Genomic DNA, 13,415 nt, shown 5'->3' with positions numbered 1-13,415 from the left:
CTAGGTTATCTTTTTGTTGATGTGAGGATAGGATCTTTAAATGCACATAAAAATCATTTTAGTACAGCAGACCAGACCATAACTAAATCTGATTTAGGATTATAGCCAATCTATTGAGTAAAGATATCAATGGAAACTTTTACAAACTGATATGCAACCAAACCTAATTTTTTTTCTTGTTATTTCCTGCTAATTACAAGATGTTTTACTCACAATCAGGCTGCAGAACCGATCTAGAACAGGATGACGATGAGCTGCAGCTGTCACAAAATGATCCCGAAAGGTACACCACACAACCTCTAAGTTGGATGATGGAATATGAAGCTGTTTGGTGAATTGGAGTGGTGTGATGGTGGCTCAAATGAAGGCTGCAATGCTAGAAACTCCTGCTGATCTGCTGATAAGTGGTTGATATCTATTATAAATCAAGTACAAACTTGTTACCATGCTGAAAACCCTGCAATATGTTTGAAACGCCTTCTAACCAGCATCTATTTGACTAGTTCAACAGTGCTAGGAGTAAAAATAAGGGCTGAAATATCATAAACAACATATCCAATATTTAATCTAACTTCCAAACAGCAGAAAACATTTTGAAACCCTAGGCATGATGATTAGCTGGGTGAAAGAAATGATCCACAGCTGAGTGGAGCCAATTATAGAGCTTTAAATGATGACAAAATGGCTGGAAAAATTAAAAAAACAGTAAATCCAAATGCTAAAATATGTCTTGAATGTCAAACAACAATCTGAATCCTAGGTACCTTGATGATGCTGGCTAGAAAAAACATGAATATTGGAAAATCCACTAGAGGCACAGCCCTAGAATGATTATTATCAGCAATACTTTGATGAACATTCAATGATCCAACATGAACATCAAAATATTTGCTAAAGTGCCCAATCTTCATCAACAATCTTCAGCAGTTCAACATACTTGTGATTCTTGGATGGAATCACTTCCAATGGATGAGAGGTTTTTCATCTTTGAATCTAACAATGAAAACCAAGAGGGTTTTTGCCCTCAATATCTTTCATGTCGAGGGTTTTCGCCCTTTAATGTTTCAAGCTCCAATTGTGGAAAGGAAAAGTGAAAATGATTGATTCAAATATATGATTTGTTCTTAGTAAATGATTGTTTTTTATAGTTTTCTTTTGGGACCTCAATTTGACTATTTTTCCTCCCAAGTACTTAAAAATATTTTTAAATTACAAAAAAACACTTCTTGAATTATATATAAGAATATGTAAGTTGCTCTTTTGAAAAGAAAGTGATTGGGCCACTTAAAATTTTATTATATTTCTCTTATTTTGTCCCTTAGCCTATAGGAAGCTTTTAGAAAATAAAATAGGCTACGTGTCTTCAATTAAACCCATGTATTTTTGAGAAGAGGGCATGAAGGGATATGGTGGCAGAGACAAATTAAGTGGATTCAAAATATTTGCTTGTTTATCTCCATCATGTTCCTAGACTTAGTTTAGTGTTGCAGACGTGTGTGAGACACTCGTCTTTCCTGAACAACTTTATGCGCCTCCTATCGATTGCTTCACACTCGAGTTCTGTTTCTTTTTCAACATTTCTTCTATTCTCCACATGCTGGTCTGGAAATTCTAAACTCTTTCGTAAAGAGTTTCCCATTGGGAGCAGTGCTGCACATTTATGGACCCAACCAATGTTTTGTTCTGTCATCTACTTCAACACAAAAGAGTTCATAGGCATATTAAAAATTACTGTTCTGAAAACCATAATAAAATTGGGAAAACAATGAGCCATGTATTATTCATAAGAAGAAGAATATATACAAAGAATTGTTGCTTAAGGTATAGAATTGACCAACTACTGAAAGCTGCTAATGTTTACAACAATAATAATGCATATTATTGTTGGTAATTATTACTATTATTTAATATTAAAATTATAATTCTAACAAAAAATTTGCTTGCAACTTGTGAGCTAGTTTTTTGACAAGTTGGTTGTTAGCTTGGTTTTCTTCATGAATAACTCACTGATTTTTTGAACTATGCTTTGCAGTTTGCAAACTCCATTTTTCTAGATATTGATGTAACTCAAGGATGCTTCCTCCATGTTTTGTACGTGTTCTCCAAAATGGGGACAATCCAAGGACATGAGGGACAAAACATTAGAATTTCCCCGTCATTAGGCCTACCTTACGTATGAATTTTCATCAAAATCTAAAAAAGTTGATTTTTTGGTTTTTTGTAATGCCTGATGGAGATTTTTTATGCTTTTTGCAATTTCATTTTTTTGACCTCAGATTTCTTCAATCTCCTCTGGTTGATTTTGTTTTCAATCTGCACGTGTGTTGTATTGAGAATGAAAAGATTTTGTGTCATTTATTTGACCCCAAACATATTCAGGTTACCAAAATAAATGAATGGTATCTAAAACAACTGATATGGGTAAGCGACAAGGGTGAACTAGGTTGCTTTGGCAGGGGTACAGCAAGTACTGTATTATATTAATCTACTATTAATAATATTTTTTCAACATTGTAGAAATGCCTTTTTGTATGTTAGTTTCTTTAACACCATGCTTTTTGATGTCTAAGGTCATTACTATTCTTCTGCAACAGCAATTATAAAATATTTTTTATTTTCTCAATTTTTTACATATGCAGGTTTTGAGCTATGACGGTTTACATTCTCCTGATTCACTTGCGATCACAGCTGCTGCAGTTGCACTGTAATTTCCATTTAATTCATTTTTTCTTGTTTATGCCTTCTAGTTTCTGTGATTGTTTTCATTGATTTATCAAACATGTGGATAGTGGGTTTTACAGGCATGTTTTGCTAAGTGTGTTGAGGGAGGAAAACAGATTTAATTGAGATATAATGCTTATACCAGCTATTTGCATGTATTTTACAGAGCATTATCTGAAGTGCCAATATCACAAACAGTTGCAGGTGTGCGGGTTGGCTTGATAGGAGATCAATTTGTGATTAATCCAACAGTTCAACAGATGGAGATGTCCAAGCTAGACTTATTGCTTGCAGGAACAGCTGAAGCAATACTAATGATTGAGGTTTCTATTCCATAATTATATATAATGGATGGGAAATATCATAATATGTAAATGTATCAGGTTTTATTGAATTTTAGATGGATTGTAGTTCAACTATAAAATTTTTCCTTTTATAACAGTAGTTCAAACTTTGGGAAATTCATTTGATGTTTTTCACTCTCTCTAACCACTATAAAGAAAATATTTCAGAGGGCTGTACAGCCACTAATAGCAGGAGATTGGAATATTGTTTGTGTTCACTCAACAGAGTTGTAGCATCATATTTTTATGATTGATTGAATATTCCTAAGTACTAGTAAACAAAGTCTTTTACTAGAATAGCTGGTGAAATCTAGACAATCACTTTGAGGGCTTGGATGCTTAAGAGAAAAAACAATATTTCTCATTTTCATTGGTCTTGTGAAAACCATGAAATTACATTCCAATTAGAATTGAAGTGTAGCATTTTTGATGCAAATTACCTTCGAGATGCAAATAGTTTTTGTAATTTTTGCATATAGTCCTTTTTATAGTGGAAGTATGCTTTTACTAAATGATACTAGGCCAGATATGGGCATGGTTGTCCTGTTTACATAAAGCTGTAACTCCCGGTGTGTGAATGGAAGCGAAGTGGTGAAACAATGTTGTTATGAAGTTATATCTGAGTTATGATAGAGTCATTAGCCAGTTCTTTTTCATGTCAGAACCTATTAAGACATATGGCTACTTTAAAGACTCCTGCAAATTTTTTAATGTAGAACCCTGTCTTGTGATTTCTCATTCAGCCATGCAATTCATTCTCGGGAATCAAAATCTATCAGTACCTGCTGTTCTAATATGCTGCAGTCATTACCGTTATTTACCAATGCTGTGTAGTTATCTTATCAAACTAGGAGCAATTGCACCAAAAAATGGAGCACTCTGTTATAAACGAGTTATGGTGAATGTTTTAAATGGACCATGCATTTAGGTGTTGGACTTGGCATACCTTTTATGCCTTCTCTTTCTTTATAGAGGTTAGCAAGAGCAATTTTGGATTATGGATTTAGTTGACTAGTGATCTTATATTGATGTCGTTTTGAGTTTTGATCTGCCCATCTAAACTACCATATGAATTTTTATCCAACCTGACACAAAGTTCAATCTTTATAGTAATAAGTAATAATTTATATCAAATACCTCTATCCTTACTGTAATGCCCCCTTCCGAGGTGACATATAGTTGAGCAAGGATTGGACTATCATTAGGTTCCTGTAGGTCAGTGGAGTGAAGAGGTAAGCCATTTTGAGGCTTGTGGAGTTGCAAAGGGGCTTTATAAGCCATTTTGGATCTCCAGAGGCATTTCCTATTTTTTAGGAGGGATCCCTACTTTTTAGGGATTGGCTGAGAGTTGGTTCCAGGGTGTCTGCGAACCATTCTGAATGATTTGAGACCATCTCCTATTTTTTAGGAGGGCTCCAATTTTTAAGGGAGGACTGCCAGTTGACTGGTTGACGACCTGGAGGACTGGGGAGTGGAGCAAGAGCCCTTACGTGTATTTTTAGTTGATTGGAGACAGTCTCCTAACTTTTAGGAGAATCCCTATTTATTAGGAGGACACTACCAGTTCACCTTCTATTTTTTAGATATCACCAGGATGGCGTGGGCATCAACAATTTTCAGTTTGGAGTTCAGGTGATAGATTTATGAATAATTCTGGATTAAATAAATTTTTGTCTAAAGTTTGATTTAAATAAAAATTACAGTGATTTAATGAAGTCACTTTATATTATAATAAGTTATAATAAAGGCCTTCCCCCATGTGCCATCATGCCTAGGAGACATGAGTTAAGTTGTTTTTAAAAACAACTTAATTTTATTAATTAAGGGAGCCTAAGGGGATCGTACATCTTGAGGGAGACACAAGGGAATGAAATAAAGTTAATAAGAGGATGAAATAAAGTTTAATAAAGTTTATTTAAATAAAGTCTTGCAACCCTAAAATCGAATTAGGGTTTGGAGTTGTTAAAAAGACATGACGAGGCTTCATTCATTTATTCATGAATTCATTTCTTTCACAACAGGTTGAGAATTGAGCTCTGAGAATGATTTTCAGCAGCCATTGAGTCCTTGGGAACAAAAACTCCATAAGGGCAAGTGAATTGGACGAAACCCCAATCCACAGAATAGAGGGATTCACTCAGAATTCCTATTGGTGCTTCAAAGAACTCTTAATTCAGTGAATTGCAGATTTGAAAGGGTTTATGAACTTCATAAGGCAGCATTTGCAGCTCTTATGCCATTCGTTCAACTTCCACAAGCTGTCGTACCATCTGCAACCCTCTAGAATGCTACAGTTGTTCGATTCAGCTAATTGAGGTTTTAGATTTCATGCCATTCTTATCAGCAGCACTTCACATTAGTATATCAATTAATTCAGCAGGCGACAGGAGCATATTTCTCATTCATTTTATTGATTTGCGAGTAGATAGAATAATCTTGCCTGGGAGCCATGCGTGGAATTCAGTAGATCTCCAGGAATTGTTTTTGGTAATTATTGTTGGGTCAAATAAAGCTCAATAGAGCCACTTCCAGCATTTGGGTGTTCTTAGATTGTATTCTGCTCCAGTTCTTTAATAAAACGCATTCTAGGCATGGTGTGAGACTCCTGGTATGCAATTCTATTGCCTTGGTGAAATAGATTTCTTAATTATGAAATTATCGTATTGCTGTTCCAAAAATTGGAATTCTGAGATTTACTATCAGTCATTTATATTTCAGTATTTTTAGTTGAAAAGCATTATTAGATTGGCATTCTTGTATGATCAAACCCTCATACAATCATTGGTATCAAATCCAAGAAAAAAACCAAAAAACAAACTATCTTAAAACCTCCAATCAGCAAGCAACCAGCAACATAAAAATCAGAGAATATTCAGAAAATCTTGGCGGGGGATCTTTCAGTTACCCCCCTCCCACCCATCTAAATCTCTACTAAAGATCCTTGACTCACTCACTTTCCTTTTATCTAGCTCAAATTGACATCTAGTCATTGTCTTGCTACCATTCATGTGGCATCTGATGCCTATGTCCATGAACAACTCTTTATTTTCAGTCCTTTCATCATATATCTCTGAACAACATTTGCCACTCAAATGTAGGTAAATATAATTAAAATTAGCATCTGTTGTGTGCTTTATGTCAAAGTTCACATTTTTGTGAGATCTCAGTAAAAATCTCCATTATCCAGCATGGAATGGACCTTGTGGTCTAGCAACACACAAATCATACCTTAAGCGGAAATTTGGGTGAGAACAAAAATGTGAAATTCCAATTCTTCAACAATGGGAAACTGAAAAATTTGAATTTTCTACACAAGGGGAAGCTGTGGTTATTGTTTTAACTTCTGGGTCAAGGAATCGTGGAGGCCTTCTCTTGACTGTGTTAAGGTGGATTCTTCTCACGTGAAGGATGGGTGATGGCTCAGTGAGGCAGAGTTACACTTATCTCATGAATTCTTGAAGGCTAAAATCTTTGAAAGCGTTATGGAGCCTTGTGGGAGCCCATCTTACAGATATTGGGTAGAACATCTTAGGCGTGTCAACTTGAGTGGGTGGGACAGATCCCTAGAAAGTAAAAGGATCCGCCTCAGACCTAGTGGTGTCTATGTTGGTGGATTCTATTTCTGCACAGATATCCCATTTTATTCTAGATTTGTTGGTTGAGAGGTCACAATAGAGATGGAGAATTCCATGGTTAGAAAAGTTTTAGGCCAAAGACAAAACATTAATGCTGTTAGAGCTTGGGCCTCCAAGAAATGGTCAATCGGAGGTCAAATGGATATTATTGCAATGTCAAAGGGTTTTTTTTGCATTCTTTGTCTTGTTAGGAAGATGTTGGTAGCATTTAGTTGGAGGTCCTTTGTTTCTTGGAAAATTTGGTTTATTGTTGTACTTCCCAAACTGGTTATTTTGACAACATGACAATTTTTCAATGTCAATGCAGAAGTCCCGACCCTTTCTAATCACAAAGATGCTAGAAGGGATAGGGTGAAAGCATATGGTGATTAGAATTTGAGCTATAATCAAGTATATTAGATTAACTAGCAGCAAGCCACACACTTCCAAGTTTCACAATTGATGATGACAACAATCTCTAGATCAATTTGGCAGACAACCACTTAAATGCAATAAGAAATCCTTGATTTTGGAAACGCCCCAAAATATTATCAATTATTCTTATGAAAACCCCTCATAAACAACCAATAGAAAATTTTGGATACAAAAAAGCAACACATCTATTAATGGGAAGCCTTGATCACACTCTTGTAATGTCCCTACTAGTTAGAGATCATTAACCTGCAAAACAGATTTCACGGCCGCCTTCTTGGAACCCCTTGGTCCCAAGCCCTCCAGGAAATCGAAGATGAGTTTGAATCCTGTCTTGGGTGTAACCTCTTACACCCAAGCCATCCAAGGAAGACCCTTGTCTATTCCTTGCCTTGGGTGATGCCTCCATCATCCAAGTCCTCAGAGGGGACCGGCCAGATCTGTCGAGTCCTGACTTGGGTGTAACCTCTTACACCCAAGCCATCCAAGGAAGACCCTTGTCTATTCCTTGTCTTGGGTGATGCCTCCATCATCCAAGTCCTCAAAGGGGATCGACCAGATCCTTCTCTTCTTGGTTGAGTTTTAGTCAACCAAGCCATACATATGCATATCAGTTTCAGTTCATAACTTATCCCTTGTGTTAACATGGATTCCTAATGTATTCTTTAACATATATATATCAATGTACTTCACCATTTTTAACATATGCATTAAGTTTCATTAAATACCTTTGTATTACACAATCCTTCCTAATGTGTAAACTTGTGAATACAATAATTAACATGATTATATCCTTTACCTATATTTAATGACCACTGAATATTATACATCAATTAATATATATACATTCACTTGGACAATAATTAACATCACATATTTACGAGCATTCCACATTACCCATTAACTAATGTTAATGAACATTACATATATTTAAATATATTACATATTAATGAACATTACTAATGTTAATGAACATTACTAATGTTAATGAACATTACATATATTACATATTAATTAATAATACTGAATACTAATTAATTAACAATGAACATTATATATTAATTAATAATAATGAACATTACATATATTACATATTAATTTATAATACTGAATACTAATTAATTAATAATGAACATTACATATTAATTAATAATAATGAACATTAATACGAGCCTTCTTACCTTTCGTCTGCAGCGTCTCTTTTCCTTCCCTTCCGCCTCCTCCCTTGACCCCAACGGTTGACTGGGTTTAATACCCGTGGGAAAGGGTGTGACGGCCCGCAGCCTAAGCTGTGGCTATTTTCCCACCACTTCATGCGGGGGGGTGGGGGAGAGGGGGGGTCCACGTGACCTTCCCTACATTCTTTGATATATTCAAATATTTCATGGCCTGTTTAATATATTAAATGTATCTACGTAATTTTCCCAATATAATACTTTATTTTGTGCAAATAATATGTCAATATTATTTAATGTTTTAATTCCATAATACATTAATATATTACAATTGTCTTATATCATTTTACTTTCCTAATATATTAATATATTACATTATTTTAATAATGGTCTTTTTAATTTATTATATCGTTATAAGGCTTACATCGGGCAGTGAGGTGGGGTTATCACAGTCCCTCCGTCTTAGATTTGCTTGTCCTCAAGCATTTAGTGTTCTTAAATGGTGGTCCATGCTAAGCACCACACTTGAACCCCTTTATAATAATGGTCTTCCAATTACATTCGCCATTTTGTCTCTTTTAGAGACTTCACACAATTGACAACTACTCGCGATGTAATGTTCAATTAAATGTTAATGTCAATTAGTCTAAATGCTATTCTTGTTTGTTGGAGAAAACGCCTATCATTACTTACGTATTCTTTTTACCCATCCTTATCCTTTAAGGAATATTATTAGTTATAACTTCTCATTAAATAATAATATTTAATAAATAAATAACTTTCAAATATTCCTTCGTTGGTAATTATTATATAAATTCATTTAGGGTCTCTCTCTCTTTCTCTCCGTATATGTATAACGATCAAGTAGGGGACATGACAACTCTGAAGCACCAAATTTGAATCTTGTTATGAGAGGGAATTGGTTGAACAGCTTTGGGGGGCCACATCCCCCCCACTCTCTCTTTTTGAAACTATTGGCACCGTCCTTGAAACTGTTGGTACCACCTTAGGTTGTGCCTTTGCTATTTTCAACAATACCCAAATAGGTGGTTGAAGAAATGGACGAATGCCATCTTAGGTAGAGACTATGAGACCCTTGTGACCAGTTTCTCGAATGCTATTCTAGAGTTGTCAGTTTCTAAAGAATGATCAACTATAATGTTGTTGGACTCAGAACTGAATTGGATTGTTTCATCCATGAATAATGCTCTAGTGGGTAAGTTCTTTGCCTTTCGTCCCAAAATTTATATTGTTACGAGATGGGCTTCAGACAAATGGAACCCAAGGGTAGTGTTTCTGTTAGTTCTATGTCAGGGTGGATGTTCCTCTTCAAGTTTACCCTTGAAGAAGACCTTTGGGTTCTTGTTGGAGGGCCATGCTTTATGGCAAATGCAGCCTTTCTCTTTGTAGATGAAGCTGGAATTTGATCCAAAAGCAGATTTAACCAAATCAGCTCTTGTTTGGGTAGGGCTCCTAGGTCTTCCTCATTAATTTTGAGATGAGGAGGTTTTTGCTTGGATCACAAACTCCTTTGGCTGATTTATAACTGTGGATAAGGTGATAAAGGATAAATAATGGCTGGTATATGCTAGGTTTTTTGTTAATGTGAATTGTTTCAAAATTTTGTCAACATCCATGATATTGGACTTTAAATTTGGAAAATGGTTACAACCCATTTTGTAAGAAAAATCAAAGATTTCTGTCAAAATTGCTTGAAGATTGGACATGTAATAACTCAATGTCCAATGCTAAGGAAAGTTGTTAATGGTCATGTTGATAAGGGGAAGGAACCAACTGATAAGCTTAAGGAACTTCTATCTCTTGCAAACAGAGGTATTCTTTTAGGCTGTAACTATGATCATCTCTCGACGACCTACCTTGGACTTGCTCTAATAGTTAAAAAGGTTATTCCTACTTTCTGGAATAGTGTCTTGGAAAGGATCCAAAGAAAGATTTTTAGGATGGGAAGCAAAAAATTTTCAAAAAAGGGGATTTTAGATTGCTATAGATATAATTTATGTCAAAAGGATGGAGAAATAGTTGATCATTTATTCTTCCATCGTAAATTCTCTAGGTCCATTTGGGAATTTTTTTTGTAGAATTTTGAAACCTTTTGGGTCATGAACATCAATATGTTTAGTTTTGTGGAAAGTTGGTATTCTCCCTTCTCTCATCCCATCATCAAGGAACATTGGGAGCAAGTACCTCCTCATTTGGTTTGGGAGATTTGGAAGGAGAGGAATAATCACACTTTTTGTGACATTTGCAGAAGTGTTGATGAGGTTTTCATTTTCTTTTCTAAACTTTTTGCTGAAAACGTGTCCATTGCACTAATCATGAAGTCAAAATGTCTTCGTCATTTTAGAGAAGTTTGTATTGCTAAATTTTTTGGTATTGATAAAGACTTGAATAAGGTGGGCTTGACTAGAAAAATGGCTTCTTACACTAATTGGGAAGCCTCCCTCTTGGTTAAGTTAAGTCGTACTTTGATGAAGCTTCTAAAGGTTTTCTTGAGATGTGATGACAAGTGGTGGAAGTTTTATTAGATCACATAAAGGGGAAAAGTGCTTCTTTTTCAAGAGGCTTGGGTAGTAAGACTAATAATGAAGAATAAGCCTCAATTGTTCTTTTCAGCATGAAATTGACTACCTCTCTAGGTCTTCAAAAAATTCAAATGAAGTGTGATTCCAAAATCATTATTGAAACTATTTGTGGTCTCTCTACATCTGGATGGAAGATGAGAGACATTATCTGGAGAATATAGGGTTTGATCAACAACCGTGTTGATTTTGAAGCTCTACATATCTATTGTGAAGGGAACAGGGTGATTGATGCTTGGGCAAGTGCCAAATTAACGTGATTAAATTGCATTTTTTGTGCGGTTATAGACCTTTCTAATTCTATACCTCTTCTAAAACGTGAGAATAAAAAATATATCTAGCAATAACATTAAGACCAAGGGGGAGTAAGATTCTTTTATTGGGAGAATCTTAAACATGTATCATTTTAATTTTGATTTGATGACTGATATCATCATATGAAAAACTCATGGGAGGTATTATAAAGACTGAGGTTTGGGGTACATCAGATTTCGTAACAATGATTGCCATTGCATGAACCATTGCGTTTTATATGAAATAAGGACAGATTATGATTTTGAAATCACACAAATTTTATATGGGATTTTTTCACCTCATTGCTCATCAATGATTATAGTGGATTCTCTTGAAAGATCGATTGCTTTCATTTTATAAATTCCATCATTCCCCAACTTTAAGGTTGGTAACTCTTTTGTTTTGTGAAGTTGAAAATAGGTAGAGATAGGTGCCAAATTGAGCCTATTTCCCACGAAGAGTTTAAAAATTACAAGGCCTTGTGGCATTTCTGCAAAGAAGGTAGTCTCTCCTTATTTGGAATGTTTGAATGGCTTCGATCAAGTTCTACTGTCCAATTTGTCTAGTCTTGGGGTAGAAAGTTTATGGAAATTAACATTGTTAACTTTGAAGTTATGGGCGAGGCCAATCCTGCTACTATAGGGCTTAAAAGTGATGGGTAGAAGGTGTGTAGATTGAGTGAAATGAAGGATGAGGAAAGCATAAACTGATTCCTAAATGACAAAGTGTCATCAAATTTTAGAATGGCTTCAATAGGGAAAAATTGGTATCTCCATGGGATTAGATAAGCTGGATGCTTATTACATACTTTACATTAGAAGGGTTGTTCAATTGTATCTTCCATTACCATTTCTCCTTGCTAAATCATTTGTATAATAAGGTTTTTCTTATTTTCCCCTTCTTCCTTTTGAGCTCTTTAGGAAATCCTATGAATCTAAGAATTACTACAAGAAACAATGCTAGTAAGCCAATCATCCTATTTCATCAGGGGCTTATTCTTTGTCTATTTCAATTAGACCTGGCCTTATGTCCTAAAAAACCCATAAAAGCTAGTATGATGGATAGTTCCTTTATCATTGACTTAATGGATTTGGGTAAAAATTTGTTAACGATTTGTTTGATGTTTTTGGCCCGCATGCCTCTATTGGTGCCAAGCCTTCATTGAAACCTCAGGATTTGTCTATTGGTGGAGATAGGAACCAATCGAATGGAATGTCTACCAAAAAGTAGTCTGCTATTGTGCAAATTTCTTCTTATCCCGAGGTTTCAATGAACATGTGCTAACTAAATTAAGGGATAAGAGGAAATTTGCACATCATGTGGGCAAGTTGCTAAAAAGCCTTGCAAAAGAAAAGAGTAGGACTGGGACCAGGTACTTGTGCGAGATAGTTATTTTGTGGGGAAAGCACTCTTAGCCTTAGGCCTATTATGACAAGTGAGGGAAAGGATGTGGTGATGGCTCATGAGAAGCATTTGAGTAAAACAACGGGGGTTGGGGGATCCATGAGATTGGTGGGATACAAACCTCTTGATCTAAAGGAAATTGAACTATCAATTGACCATTTGAATTTGGAGAAGGATAATTTAGTGAGAATAGAGAGCTTTAGGATAGCACCTTTGAGCACACTCAATTGAAAGGGGAAGCACACAGTTATTTCAAATAAATGAATGCTCCTTACATTGACTCTGATTCTATTGGTAGTCTCTAGTTCACTGGTACCAAGGAAAGTACTCAGGCCCTTGCTCTTGAAGAAGATAAACATGATCAATGCTCACTTTGTGGTGAAACAGCTGGCTAAATTGTGAACTTGAAGAACATAATGGAGGGCATGGAAGTAAATATAAACAATATGACAAGATATAGTACTAACTACTATGGTCCTGAACTGTTTGGCTGCTACCCTTTATTTATTGTAGGACAAGGATCGTAAGAAGTAGGGAATCTCCAATCTCACTGTGGAGATTGATAATGTCTTTAAGTCTATGTTACCCCAAGTTTTTTGGAATCGGGATAGTAGGGGATGGGGGTACATGTTTTTGGGACAGTGATTTTTTTGCCAATTTTGGGGACAGCTAGGGCACGGCGATCAAAAAAATAGGGAAAATTAAAATATATAGGGAAATTTAAAATTTTCATATTAAAACATGGATAAAACATGCACATATACATTGTAGAACCTTAACATATAAGAACTAGCAGAGTTCTTATGGCAAATTTGTGTTAAATTGAGAATC

The 13,415-nt window shown here is 35.4% G+C and overlaps 1 protein-coding gene across 2 annotated transcripts in view; it reads left to right on the top strand.

Moving 5' to 3' along the window:
• Positions 1 to 13,415, top strand: part of LOC131054346 (probable polyribonucleotide nucleotidyltransferase 1, chloroplastic) — a 264,974-nt gene that overhangs the window by 147,203 nt on the left and 104,356 nt on the right. For both annotated transcript variants that reach the window (XM_059218603.1, XM_059218602.1), the window contains exons 6-7: positions 2,640 to 2,704; positions 2,888 to 3,044. In XM_059218603.1, coding sequence (XP_059074586.1) covers positions 2,640 to 2,704; positions 2,888 to 3,044 — 222 coding nt within the window. The remainder of the gene's footprint in view (positions 1 to 2,639; positions 2,705 to 2,887; positions 3,045 to 13,415) is intronic.

This window comes from Cryptomeria japonica, chromosome 3 (genome assembly GCF_030272615.1).
Source record: "Cryptomeria japonica chromosome 3, Sugi_1.0, whole genome shotgun sequence".
In the NCBI taxonomy this organism is placed as follows: Eukaryota; Viridiplantae; Streptophyta; class Pinopsida; order Cupressales; family Cupressaceae; genus Cryptomeria; species Cryptomeria japonica.
This window is presented reverse-complemented; position numbering and strand designations above follow the sequence as displayed.